This window comes from Palaemon carinicauda, chromosome 2, assembly GCF_036898095.1.
Source record: "Palaemon carinicauda isolate YSFRI2023 chromosome 2, ASM3689809v2, whole genome shotgun sequence".
NCBI lineage: Eukaryota > Metazoa > Arthropoda > Malacostraca > Decapoda > Palaemonidae > Palaemon > Palaemon carinicauda.
The window spans coordinates 45393978-45406308 of NC_090726.1; the positions used below are offsets into that span (position 1 = coordinate 45393978).

The 12331-nt window shown below is 42.1% G+C and overlaps 1 protein-coding gene across 4 annotated transcripts in view; it reads left to right on the top strand.

Annotated features, from left to right (window-relative positions):
* Window positions 1-12331, top strand: part of LOC137624525 (calcium-transporting ATPase sarcoplasmic/endoplasmic reticulum type-like) — a 61575-nt gene that overhangs the window by 28880 nt on the left and 20364 nt on the right. For 3 of the 4 annotated variants that reach the window (XM_068355396.1, XM_068355404.1, XM_068355414.1), the window contains exons 4-7: window positions 118-222; window positions 7597-7735; window positions 7867-8009; window positions 8714-8758. In XM_068355396.1, coding sequence (XP_068211497.1) covers window positions 118-222; window positions 7597-7735; window positions 7867-8009; window positions 8714-8758 — 432 coding nt within the window. The remainder of the gene's footprint in view (window positions 1-117; window positions 223-7596; window positions 7736-7866; window positions 8010-8713; window positions 8759-12331) is intronic. The other variant, XM_068355423.1, reaches the window with a different exon arrangement.

Genomic DNA, 12331 nt, shown 5'->3' on the forward strand with positions numbered 1-12331 from the left:
TGTAAAGTATATATTTTTTTTCACTGAATGAACATTTACTCCTAATCTTCATGTTGAGGTCAATTAGGGTATGTGTGCGATGGTTAAAATCCCTAGTAATTGAGGTTTTTCTTTCAGGTATTGGCGTGGTTTGAAGAGGGTGAAAAAACAGTCACTGCCTTTGTAGAACCATTGGTTATTCTACTTATTCTTATTGCTAATGCAATAGTTGGTGTCTGGCAAGTAAGTATCTTTAATGTCTTATGAAAGTAATGATTAATACTTTTTTGTTATTTGTTCCTACAAGTATACAAATCATTGTCCTTTGAATATGAGTATTTCTTCCAAGCGTGAATGACTATTGAATCTTTAGCAAGTATGAACAGTAGTTAGCATGAGGTGAGGTGGTGGCCACCTGCCAACTGTAATAACATCCCTTTTTGCTCTGACTGCAAAGAGTATGGATGTACTCATTGCTGCTCTTTCCAATTGGTCGCTCTTTTCTTACTTGCTTGTGATAGGAGGTTGGTTTAGTTTGTTTGTAAACGCTTCTCTTATCAGTAGAAATGAATAGAACGCAAGCATATGGTGAAGTGAATTAAATGGATCTTTTTATGAATAGTACTTATCTGGCAGTTATATACTGTATATATAGCTGAGTCTCCGACTCCGGCAGAATTTAATCGAAAATCGCGGCAACCGCCTTGTGGTGGTTGTGTGGTTAGATGGTTAACAAACCTTACAGGGTAGTACCTGGAATCATTCCCGTTTTCTGTTCCTCAGATTATCTCTGCCGGCCGGATCGACAACATCGTTGGTCCGCCATTTAGAGTTTTTCGGATCGCTTTCCCTTCATCGCTTTTTTGGACTTCGGTTTTGGTGAAGTACACTGTGTTGGGATTTGGCAATCGTTTTTGTTGTTTGTCTTTTTTCCTTTCTTATCATGAGTGAAAAAATTCATTTTCGTATATGTGCGAATGATATTTGCAAGGTGAGGTAACCGAAAGTGTCGGTTGACCCTCACACTATCTGTATGGGTTGCAGGGGATTTGAATGTGCTCTAGATGATAGGTGCAAGGAATGCGAGGTTTTAAATGATGATAATTGGTTAGCTATGAAGCGCTATGTGCGCAAACTTGAGGTTGATAGAGTTAGGAGAGCTAAATCAAAGTCAAAGTCTGCTAGTGAGCCTGGCTTAGATTTATCTATTGACCCTTTAATTGTAACCTCTTTGGAAGTTATTCCTTCCCCGAATGAAGTAACTCCTGCCCCTTCTACAGGATCTGTGCCTACGGATGACCCTGGGTATGCTGAATTAGCTGCTGAATTAGAGGCCATTAAAGCACAATTGGAGGCCTTTAAAGGTGAGGGTGTAAGTGAAATTAGTGCTTGTGAAAGTGCAGTGGAGGTGGCAGCTGATCGAATCTGTCATACCCCTAGGTCTAGACCTCTACCAAGCTCCCAGGACCAAGGGAGAAGGTACGTCGAAAGCCGAAAGGGGGTGAGAGGTGCATATCCTCGGTCAGTCGTCGCCTCAGACAGTCCTGTTGCGACCTCCCAGGCTGCTATTGACCGCCGTAGAAAAGGCGTGTCGGATACGTTTGTGTCTTCGCCTGATCCTTCTCCCTGACGTAATTGGCGTTACGAATCAAGACCAATGAAGAGAGGGTGGAACCGGGATGTGCAGTCTCGCTCTCCCTCTCCCTGTTCGAGTAGCCGAGATCCTGATCCTTCGGAAGACGATTTCGATGTTGTTCCTGTTAAGAGGGCGAAACAGAGAGTCCTTAGCCCAGTTAATCCTGCTAAACTCCCTGCTTCTTCTGCCAGCGATCCCAGTCAAGCCGTACGACAACTGCCTCCTTCGGAACCGCGAGAGCCAGCGGGGGTTGCTAAAGCTTTCATGGTTGTTATGCTGGAACAACTTTCATCGTTAGTTCAAGCTTTCAGCTACCCTTCTTCACAGTCCGTCAGACGTAAGGACGTCTCTTTACCTGTTAAGAGATCTTCTAAGAGAGAACTTAGTATCTCTCCCAAGAAACCTCTGCACACTTCGTCGGCCGTACGACAACGCACACCCTCTTCATCGGCACGCTGCCAGGAATTTACTTCCCCCCGCTCTCGGCGCCAGGACGATACTGCCTCTCGTTCTTGGCGCCAGGACGATTCCGTTTCTCATTCGAAACGCCAGGACGTTACCGCCTCGTTTCTTAGGAAACAGGACGAATGCAGTCTGCATTTTCAAGGCGAAGGCAGCCTGCATCTTCAGGACAATTCCGTTTCTCGTCATCGTGACGATACTGCTTCTCGTCATCGTGACGATACCCCTTCTCGTCATCGTGATGATATCGCTTCTCGCCGACAGGATGTTAGTGGCGCTCGGCGCCAGGATTCAAACAGCTCTCGGTGCCAGACTGCTTGCAGCCCAACTCTTCAAGATGTTATCCTCGAGCAGGACCTCGAAGATATTTCGGAAGAGGAAGAAAAACCTGCCGACTCTTCTAGGGATTACAAGGTTCTTTCTCGCTCTCTTTTGGAACTTTATGGGGAGGAATTTCAACCTTTGGCCCCTCGTTCTCCTCAGTCTCAATTTACCAGGAAGAAAGCTACAAAGTCTTCGGCCTTCATCAAAATGAAACTTTCAATTTCGGCCAGGAAAGCTCTCGCTAAAGTGGATGATTGGATGAAGGAACGGAGACAAGCTGTCAAGACCACCTTTTCTTTTCCACCTACTCGGCTCGCTTCCAAGGCCGGTATGTGGTATGAGACAGGGGAACCTTTGGGGTTAGGAGTGCCTGCCTCCTCCCAAGGTGACTTCTCTGCTCTTGTGGACTCGGCAAGAAGGCATGTTTTAAACTCTGCCAAGGTGATGTGGTCCATGTCGAAGCTTGATCACCTCGTCAAGGGAATTTTCAGGGTTTTCGAGGTTTTCAGCTTCCTGGTCTGGTCTATCGGGACTCTGGCCAGGAAGTCTGAACTCATGGAGGACAAGAAGGACCTGACGAGTATCATGTCCTGCATGGACAAAGCTCTAAGGGATGGAGCGAATGAATTGGCTTCCCTTTTCTCAGCATTGGTCTTAAAGAAGAGGGCCCTTTTGTGCTCCTTCACCTCTAGATCTGTGACTGTTGCCCAGAAGTCGGAGCTGCTTTACGCCCCTTTTTCACGTCATCTCTTTCCTGAAGCTCTGGTCAGAGATATCTCCCTTTCTCTGGCACAGAAGGCTACTCAGGACCTTTTGTCTCGGTCTGCTAGGAAAACCTTACCTGTTGCTCCTGCTCCTCTGAAGAAGGAAGAGAAGAAGTATCAACAGCCCTTTCGGGGCAGGACCTCCTCGAGAGCGGATTTTAGGGGGAGAAGACAAGAGTCAGGGCCAAGGACCAGCAGAGGTGCGTTTAGGCCCCGGTCCAAAAAATGAGATGGAAGTCCTCCAGACACCAGTAGGGGCAAGACAGTCTCGTTTTTGGCAGTCTTGGAAAAGTAGAGCGGCGGACACCTGGTCCCTCTCGGTTGTCAAGGAAGGTTACAAGATCCCCTTTTTAAAGGAAACCACCTCTCTCAGACACTCCCCTGGCCTTAGTGGCTCTGTACACCGATGCGGGGAAACGAGAGGCTCTTCTGGAGCTAGTCAACCAGATGTTGGTCAAGGGAGCAATAGAGCCGGTTCAAGACCTCGTCGCCCCAGGCTTTTACAATCGCCTGTTTCTGGTTCCCAAGAACTGGGGTGGATGGAGACTAGTCCTAAATGTCAGCTCTCTGAACGCCTTCGTGGAGAAAACAAAGTTCTCCATGGAGACGACTCAGTCAGTTCTGGCTGCAGTTCGTCCAGGCGACTGGATGGTATCTCTCGACCTGCAGGACGCTTATTTTCACATCCCCATTCATCCGTTTTCAAGGAGATATCTGAGATTTGTGTACCAGGGCAAGTGCTTCCAATTCAGGGCACTTTGCTTCGGTCTCAGCACAGCTCCCCAAGTTTTCACCAGACTAATGGCGAATGTGGAAGGCTGGTTACACCAGGAGGGGATAAGGGTATCCTTCTATCTAGACGACTGGCTGATCCGATCACAGTCGAAAGAAAAATGTCTGGAGGACCTAATGAAGATGTATACGATGACTCAGGACCTGGGACTCATCGTCAACTGGGGGAAGTCTCAGACCGAGCCGAATCAGACTATTCTCTATTTGGGGATAGTTCTGAATTCAGTTCTTTTTTGGGCTTCTCCCTCCTAGGAGAGGCAGACCAGGTGCCTGGACAAAGTCAAAGACTTTTTAAGGAAGCAGGAATGCTCAGCGAAGGAGTGGATGAGTCTGCTGGGAACTCTATCCTCCCTGGAGCAATTTGTCCCGTTGGGGAGACTGCACCTAAGGCCTCTGCAACACTTCCTCGCAAAGGTTTGGAACAGAAAGATCCAGGAGGACTATTTTTCTTTTTCCATACCGAAAAAGATCAAGGATCTTTTGATGTGGTGGCTGGACCCAGCTATGTTGGAAAAAGGGATCTCCTTGTTCAAGAAGAACCCTGACCTAGTGTTATTCTCAGACGCGTCCGAGTCAGGCTGGGGAGCAACACTAGGGAGTAAAGAGGTCTCGGGTATTTGGGAAGGGAGTCAGATCAGTTGGCATATCAACAGGAAGGAATTGATGGCCATTTTGTTAGGGCTAAAGGCCTTCAAAACCTCGGTGTCTGGAAAGACTGTGGAGATCAATTCAGACAACACCACAGCTCTCGCGTACATAAGGAAGCAAGGGGGAACTCACTCCCTCTCTCTGTTCACAACTGTGAGAGAGCTTCTCCTTTGGGCGAACGAGAACGAGACTCAGCTGTTAACATGGTTTGTTCAAGGGCAGACATGCTCAGCAGGAGGGGACAAGTCCTTCCCACAGAGTGGACTCTCAACCCGCATGTCTGTCGGAGCCTCTGGAAGTTGTGGGGCAGACCTGTAATAGACCTTTTCGCCTCCAGTCTAAACAAGAGGATCCCCAACTACTGCTCCCTAGTCCCGGACGAGGAAGCTGTTGCAGTGGACGCCTTCTTGATGGCTTGGACGGGGCTGGACATGTATGCCTTTCCCCCGTTCAAGATCATCAATCGGGTTGTCAGAAAATTCGCTCTCCTCGATTCGTGACGAATGATCCTTGTGGCTCCATTCTGGCCTGCGAGGGAATGGTTGACCGAAGTGGTAAGCTTGCTGATGGACGTTCCAAGAAGACTCCCGGCAAGTCCAGATCTTCTCAGACAACCCCACTTCGAGAGATTTCATCAAAACCCCCTCGCTCTCAATCTGACTGCCTTCAGACTGTCGAGAAGCTCGTTAGATCTCGAGGCTTTTCGGCACAAGCGGCGAAAGCTATTGCCAGAGCAAGGAGGATCTCTTCACAAAGAGTCTACCAGTCAAAGTGGGAGACCTTAGAGCTTGGTTCAAGAGGCACAAGGTTTCCTCATCCTCTACCTCTCTAAGCCAGATTGCAGACTTTCTTTTGTACCACAGGCAGGATGCTAAGCTGGCTGTATCTACCATTAAGGGATACAGAAGCATGCTATCAACCATCTTTAGGCATAGAGGCTTAGAGTTGTCTCAGAATAAGGACTTACAGGACCTCATTAGGTCTTTTGAGACGACGAAGCAGGTACAGTTAAGACCCCCTTCTTGGAACCTGGATGTGGTGTTTAAGTTTTTGTGCTCCAAGAAGTTTGAGCCTATCTCGCAAGCCTCTCTTCGAGATGTGACTAAGAAAACCCTCTTCCTTTTGACTCTAGCGACTGCCAGGAGGATCAGCGAGGTCCAGGCAATCGAGAAGCGTGTAGGCTTCACCCAAAATGGAGCGGTTTGTGCCTTAGGGTTCAACTTTCTTGCCAAGAATGAGAACCCTTCGAAACCCTGGCCCAGGACTTTTGAAGTCCCTAACCTCACGAATCTAGTGGGTCAGGAACAGGAGAGCCTCCTCTGCCCGGTTAGAGCTCTCAAGGCTTATTTGGCCCACACTAAGAACGTGAGGGGTGCTTCCAACTCCTTATGGTGTTCGGTGAAGGATCCTCAAAAACCCCTGTCAAAGAACGCTTTGTCCTTTTTCCTGAGGGAAACTATTTGGGAAGCCCACCTCTTTTGTGAGGAAGAAAACTTCGCCCTGTTGAAAGTACGGGCTCACGAAGTAAGAGCCATTGCTACCTCACTGGCATACCGGAAAAATATGTCAGTTAGGCAGATCATGGACGCAACGTTCTGGAGGAGCAACTCTGTCTTCGCTTCTCATTACCTCAGAGAGGTAAGAGTGGACTATGACAAGTGTTATACCTTGGGCCCATACGTAGCTGCGGCTTCTGTATTAGGCAAAGGAGTTAATACCCCCACTCAACCTTAGTTTGTGTACTTGTATATAGGTTTGTGTTTTTTATGGTTGTCTGAGGTCCGCGTCTTGTGGTACGGTTCCCTCAGTCCAGATAGATAGCTTATATCTATTTCTGCAAGATTAGATGGTTAGTTTTAGTAAAGTTGCAATTCTTTTTTATTATATGGGGCGAAGGTAGTTTCTGAAGTCTAGTCAAGTTGTTGGTCCTACCCCTTTGACAGACTCGATTGAGTTGTTTGCAGCGTAGCAGGTCTACTCCTGGCTGAACACTCCTAAGGGAAAGCGACTCTAGAGGCAGTTATCTTTGAAGTCAGCTACCTTAGCAGGTAAGGAATCAAGGTGTTTTTTCTCCTACAACTCTCTTTTTGTTTCCCCAACTATGTTTTTCTGTCTGTTTCCCTCTTCCAAATGTGTGAATCAAATATATATATATAACTGCCAGGTAAGTACTATTCATAAAAATGGAGTTTTTATGATAAAACAAAGTTTTATGAATACTTACCTGGCAGTTATATATATATTTTAAAGCCCACCCACCTCCCCTCAGGAGACAGGTCGGGCAAAGATAATCTGAGGAACAGAAAACGGGAATGATTCCAGGTACCACCCTGTAAGGGTTGTTAACCATCTAACCACACAACCACCACAAGGCGGTTGCCGCGATTTTCGATTAAATTCTGCCGGAGTCGGAGACTCAGCTATATATATATAACTGCCAGGTAAGTATTCATAAAACTTAGTTTTATCATAAAAACTCCATTTTGAGAACACACCTTCTGTCCCACGTTTTGTTTACCTTGTGAAGGGTAGATCTATATGCATATCCCCTACGAAGTGTGGGATGGTCGGGAGTTCACTTCTTGTAGGGCTTGACCATATGCAGTTCTACTGAAGGGTGTAACTTTAAACGGTTCCCCTACTGAAGATATCATGCTGCCTATCAGGGAGATGATGAACTTCTCTTGGAGTGTTTCTTGTCTAGCATGGAAATCCCCATTGTGGGCCGAGTATTCGCTCTTTCCTTCATGCCTGAAAGCGATTTTTGTCGGCTGGTGCCTCCTCCACCTACTTCTTGCTAACTATTGCACATACCTTGTTAAAGAGCCAGTGGCTGTTTCAACTTTAACTCCGGATATACTTCTACAGGAATCTGTAGATAGAGAAATAAAAATTACTTTGAAAATTTGTGATAACAATGTTAGAGGTTGGTGCATATTTATTTTTGTCATTAAAAAAATGTTGCTCATATTTCATCATTTCATTTATTAGGAGAGAAATGCAGAATCTGCTATAGAAGCCCTAAAAGAGTATGAACCAGAAATGGGGAAGGTAATCCGAGCCAGTAAAACTGGAGTGCAAAATATTAGAGCTCGTGAGATTGTACCCGGAGACATCATTGAAGTATCAGGTAACTTTGAAGTTTTCTGTTGTGAATGCTAATACTGTTGCATAAACTATTTGTCTATTGTAGCTGTTATTACATTTATTTTTATTTTCTTATTTGATTAACTTGCTAATGATAATAATTTTATTTTCAAGTTGGTGACAAGATTCCCGCTGACATGAGACTCTTAAAGATTTACTCAACAACTCTACGAATTGATCAGTCCATCTTGACTGGGGAGAGTGTGTCTGTTATTAAACATACCGACATCATTCCAGATCTTCAAGCTGTGAATCAGGTAAGCAATTTTTCATCAATCTTTGCCTTGGGGGTTCAGTTCTCCCATCTTGAAGTTTGCTGAAAAAACATTCTTATGACCAACTTTATTTTATGGTTAATGATGTATTTCACTTCATTGATTCATATATTCATACTGAAAAGAAGATAATGTTTTCCCCTGTCTGCCCAAACTTGGTGGGAAGATGCTTCACAAGGCACTGTCACCAACTGCCATAAAATTGATTTATGTGAAATATAAGTATATTCCGTGACAGGAAGTCCCTTTATAGAAATAGGGAAGTACAGTACAATGCTGGGAATATTTTGCATATAATTTGTTTGCATTTTCAGAAAATAGTTGATCACCCCGGGTACTGTAACGTATTGTGGTGTATCAGGTTTGACAACAGTTTGGTTGGTTTGTTATGAAAGGCGTGTTCTATTTGTGAAAGAATCTGAATCGTGGTTTATTTACTGCATGTAATTATAAGCTGATTGAATTTATAGAATATTGTCTTTATAATTTTAAACTATCGAACCAGTATTCAGATTCCGTCATGGCAGTGAATTTAGTGTGACAAGTAGAACAAGCCTCCAACATATACCATTGATTGGAGGGAAATCCTTTCATTATCTTGTGTTTTCCTTGTGTGGTATATTATTAACAAACATAGCCTAACTGCTTGTTTACCTGCATGTAGTAAAATATATTCACTTTACAAGCAAACATTGAAGGAAGGGGGCAATGTATCTCAGGCTACTATCCAGGTAAAGACTAATTACAATATTGTACTTGATCCTTTTTTATTGATTCCCTCATTTTGGTCAATTTTCTTATGGTAGTACAGTATACCTTTTGTTGAACCCAGTATCACTTACTTACTTTCTACTTTATAAGTATTTTGAGAGTATTCACCAGAACCAGGTTTTCCTTTGAGAGTTGATAATACCGCATACAGTATTGGCTCTTACAAAATGTACAGTATGTAGATAAGACAGTATACACCTTTGGGCCTACATTTGGTCCACAGTTCTGACCTGGTACTTCCTGCACACACACTTAACTGTTTTTGGTCTATTTGAACAATTTATAGACATGATTGATCACTCTTTAACTAAGGATATAACCAAGCAGGTAGAATTGTTAGCAGCAGTTTAGAATTTGAGAATTGAACTTGCTTTGTCAGAGAAAAGTAGGTTTTTACCTCGCTTGTGTTCCATATCGTTAGTACTGGAGTGACATCAGTGTTAGATGTGCGTATTTTTGTTGCCTATTAATTGTCTTGTTGAACAAAACTATTCAAGCTCCTCTTGTCACTGATCTGTTTATAGTTTTTTAAAATCTTAGTACATGTCCTTGAACTTTAGGATTTGCAGCAGCTTTTTCTCCTAATCTTCAGGATATTATTGTTCATGTGTGCAATACTTGGTAGCCTTGGAGGTTGCTTAGTCAATTCTTCAGGATTTCTAATCTCTCGGTACTTGAAGTGTTTCATTGTAAAGTGTTGCCAATGTAATTGTGTAAGACGAGGCAAGTTCTGTTGATTGCGAATCCAGTTTTGTAGTAAGATCCCAGGAATGGGAAGAAGATAAGATGGGTTATATGTAAACATTAAATGTTTTAGTTATTTGCAAGTGCATGTTTCCAATGCTCATGAAACTAATTTCACTGTACAGTACTAATTATTGTGTGCTTGGTCTTTAAAATTTTTTAATATTTGATAGGATGTATAAATGTTATCTTATGAATCATTTAGTGTATGATTATGCCAGATATATTTATATGTTCTCTTGTAATCTTTTTTGGTCTCCATATACTGGCGGGTATGTCGTATCCAGAACCCAAATTTTATGTTGCCATAGGTATTTATTGTATCAATTGTAGTTCTGTAATTTTAAGATTTATGAAGATATGGTTTTTTTTTTTTTTAAATATTTTCTATAACTAGGTATTGGTTAACCAGGTTTTATATTCCAATAGAAATGTTCCAATAATGATTTTTTAAAAATATTTGAATACGGAAGCATAATCATATTGTTTAACTAAAATTATTGGATTTTAGATATTGTAAATAGGTTGGTTTTCCAAAAATAGTTCCAATATTTTGTGTAGAAATTCTAATCTAAATAGTTTAGTGTATGATAATCAGTTGGTACTCCCTTGATTTATAAAAAATATAGGACTTGAGATCTTCCCAATTATTAGGGTTCTTCAAATTTCTTATACATATTAAACAAGATGGTATGGCAGGTGTATCTCGAGTAGATAGGTTTAGGAACGAAGTGGTGAGAGTGAGAACGGGTGTAAGAAATGAGTTAGCAGCTAGAGTGGATATGAATGTGTTGAGGTGGTTTGGCCATGTTGAGAGAATGGAAAATGGCTGTCTGCCAAAGAAGGTGATGAATGCAAGAGTTGATGGGAGAAGCACAAGAGGAAGGCCAAGGTTTGGTTGGATGGATGGAGTGAAGAAAGCTCTGGGTGATCGGAGGATAGATGTGAGAGAGGCAAGAGAGCGTGCTAGAAATAGGAATGAATGGCAAGCGATTGTGACGCAGTTCCGGTAGGCCCTGCTGCTTCCTCCGGTGCCTTAGATGACCGCCAAGGTAGCAGCAGTAGGGGATTCAGCATTATGAAGCTCCATCTGTGGTGGATAACGGGGGAGGGTGGGGTGTGGCACCCTAGCAGCACCAGCTGAACTTGGTTGAGTCCCTTGTCAGGCTGGGAGGAACGTTGAGAGTAGAGGTCCACTTTTTTTGTTTCATTTGTTGATGTCGGCTACCCCCCAAAATTGGGGAAGTGCCTTGGTATATGTATGTATGTCCTATGCACTCAGATCATCCCAGACTGTACCATCCTGTACGTAATACTATGGATGCAGTTATTTTTAAAGTCTTGCCTTCTCCATCGTAAGTCTCAATACTACACAGTATTCTAGAAGTTTTATTCCAGCTGAGACCAAGTTGTGGAATGCTCTTTCTAACCAGGTAGTTGAATTGGTGGAATTTCAAAAGTTCAAACTTGCACTGAGTTTTTTTAATGTTGAACAGGTTGACATTAGTCGATAATTTTGTTAGTAGGTCAAACTCATTTTTTATGAATAGCGCACAACACGATCCTTGAATGTTGTTGATGCAGAGCAAATACTTCGGTTAAATGTCATTACTTTGGTTGTTCACTTTTCAATTAATGTATGTGAAAGTGGAAAAAAATATTCAATTTTAAGCAATTGTGTCAAATTTGGGGAAAAATTCAGAAAAAAATTCTTGTAAGATTTAATTTTCAGTTATTTAATTCGTAGGCATTTGTGATTATTAAGAGGTCCAATATATTTAGTATGCATAAAATCTTCAGACAACTATATGATTAGGAATTTAATTTTGGACACATTTGATTCTCTCTAATGTAATTAAAAAATAAGTCAGAATTGATCCAAAAGGGTTAACAGCTGGTGTGTACCAAGAGAAATATAATTTGAAGAGATTACTACTTCAGTTTGCTTATATAAACAAACTTTACCCGTCTCTTATTTTGGTCCTGCTACTAACTGTTGAGTGTTTATTGTTACATTTCAAGTTCTATCCAGCAATAAGTGAAAAATAATATTTGGGAAAGTTAGTTTTAGCTATGTCAAATTAGTGCTATAGTAAAAAAAAAATGGTGGTCATACAGAAAAAATAATAGTTTTAGCTATGTCAAATTAGTGCTATAGTAAAAAAAAAAATGGGGGTCATACAGAAAAAATAACAGCTGGTATGTGATGTGCGTCATATGAGAGATACTTATGAATGTTTGTTTTATTGTATGTGACGATCGGAATATGAACAGAACTATACGTTGCCTTGTCGAGATATTATGAAGGTTGACTGTTTATAGCAATCAAATTAAATTGTATAAGTTTTGTTTGAAATGGGGAATGATACTGTACACTTGAATGAAATTGGAATATGGACATGGGTGATACCTTGATTATCATAAAATATTTATAATTTTGATGCAATATATACATATGGATATTTTATCATAATAACCTATATATGAACCAAACAAAAGTTACACAATGCAAGCCATGTAAAAGGGAATGTCTAATATCCATGAAAGCTAGTGAATTTGTATTAGGGCAAAAATATATTTCTCTGTGTTTCACATTTTTATTGTTTTGCTCGAAAATCACTTCACTTTTGTCACTGCACATAGAACTTGTACCTGTTTAATTTTCGTCATTGTTAATGTAGTATGTATAGCACCTGGTTTACAGTAATACTCCACCCTACGTCCTTAACCCTTTTACCCCCAGGCTCTTTGGAAATTTCCAACCCTTATCCCCCAAGGGGTTATTTTTT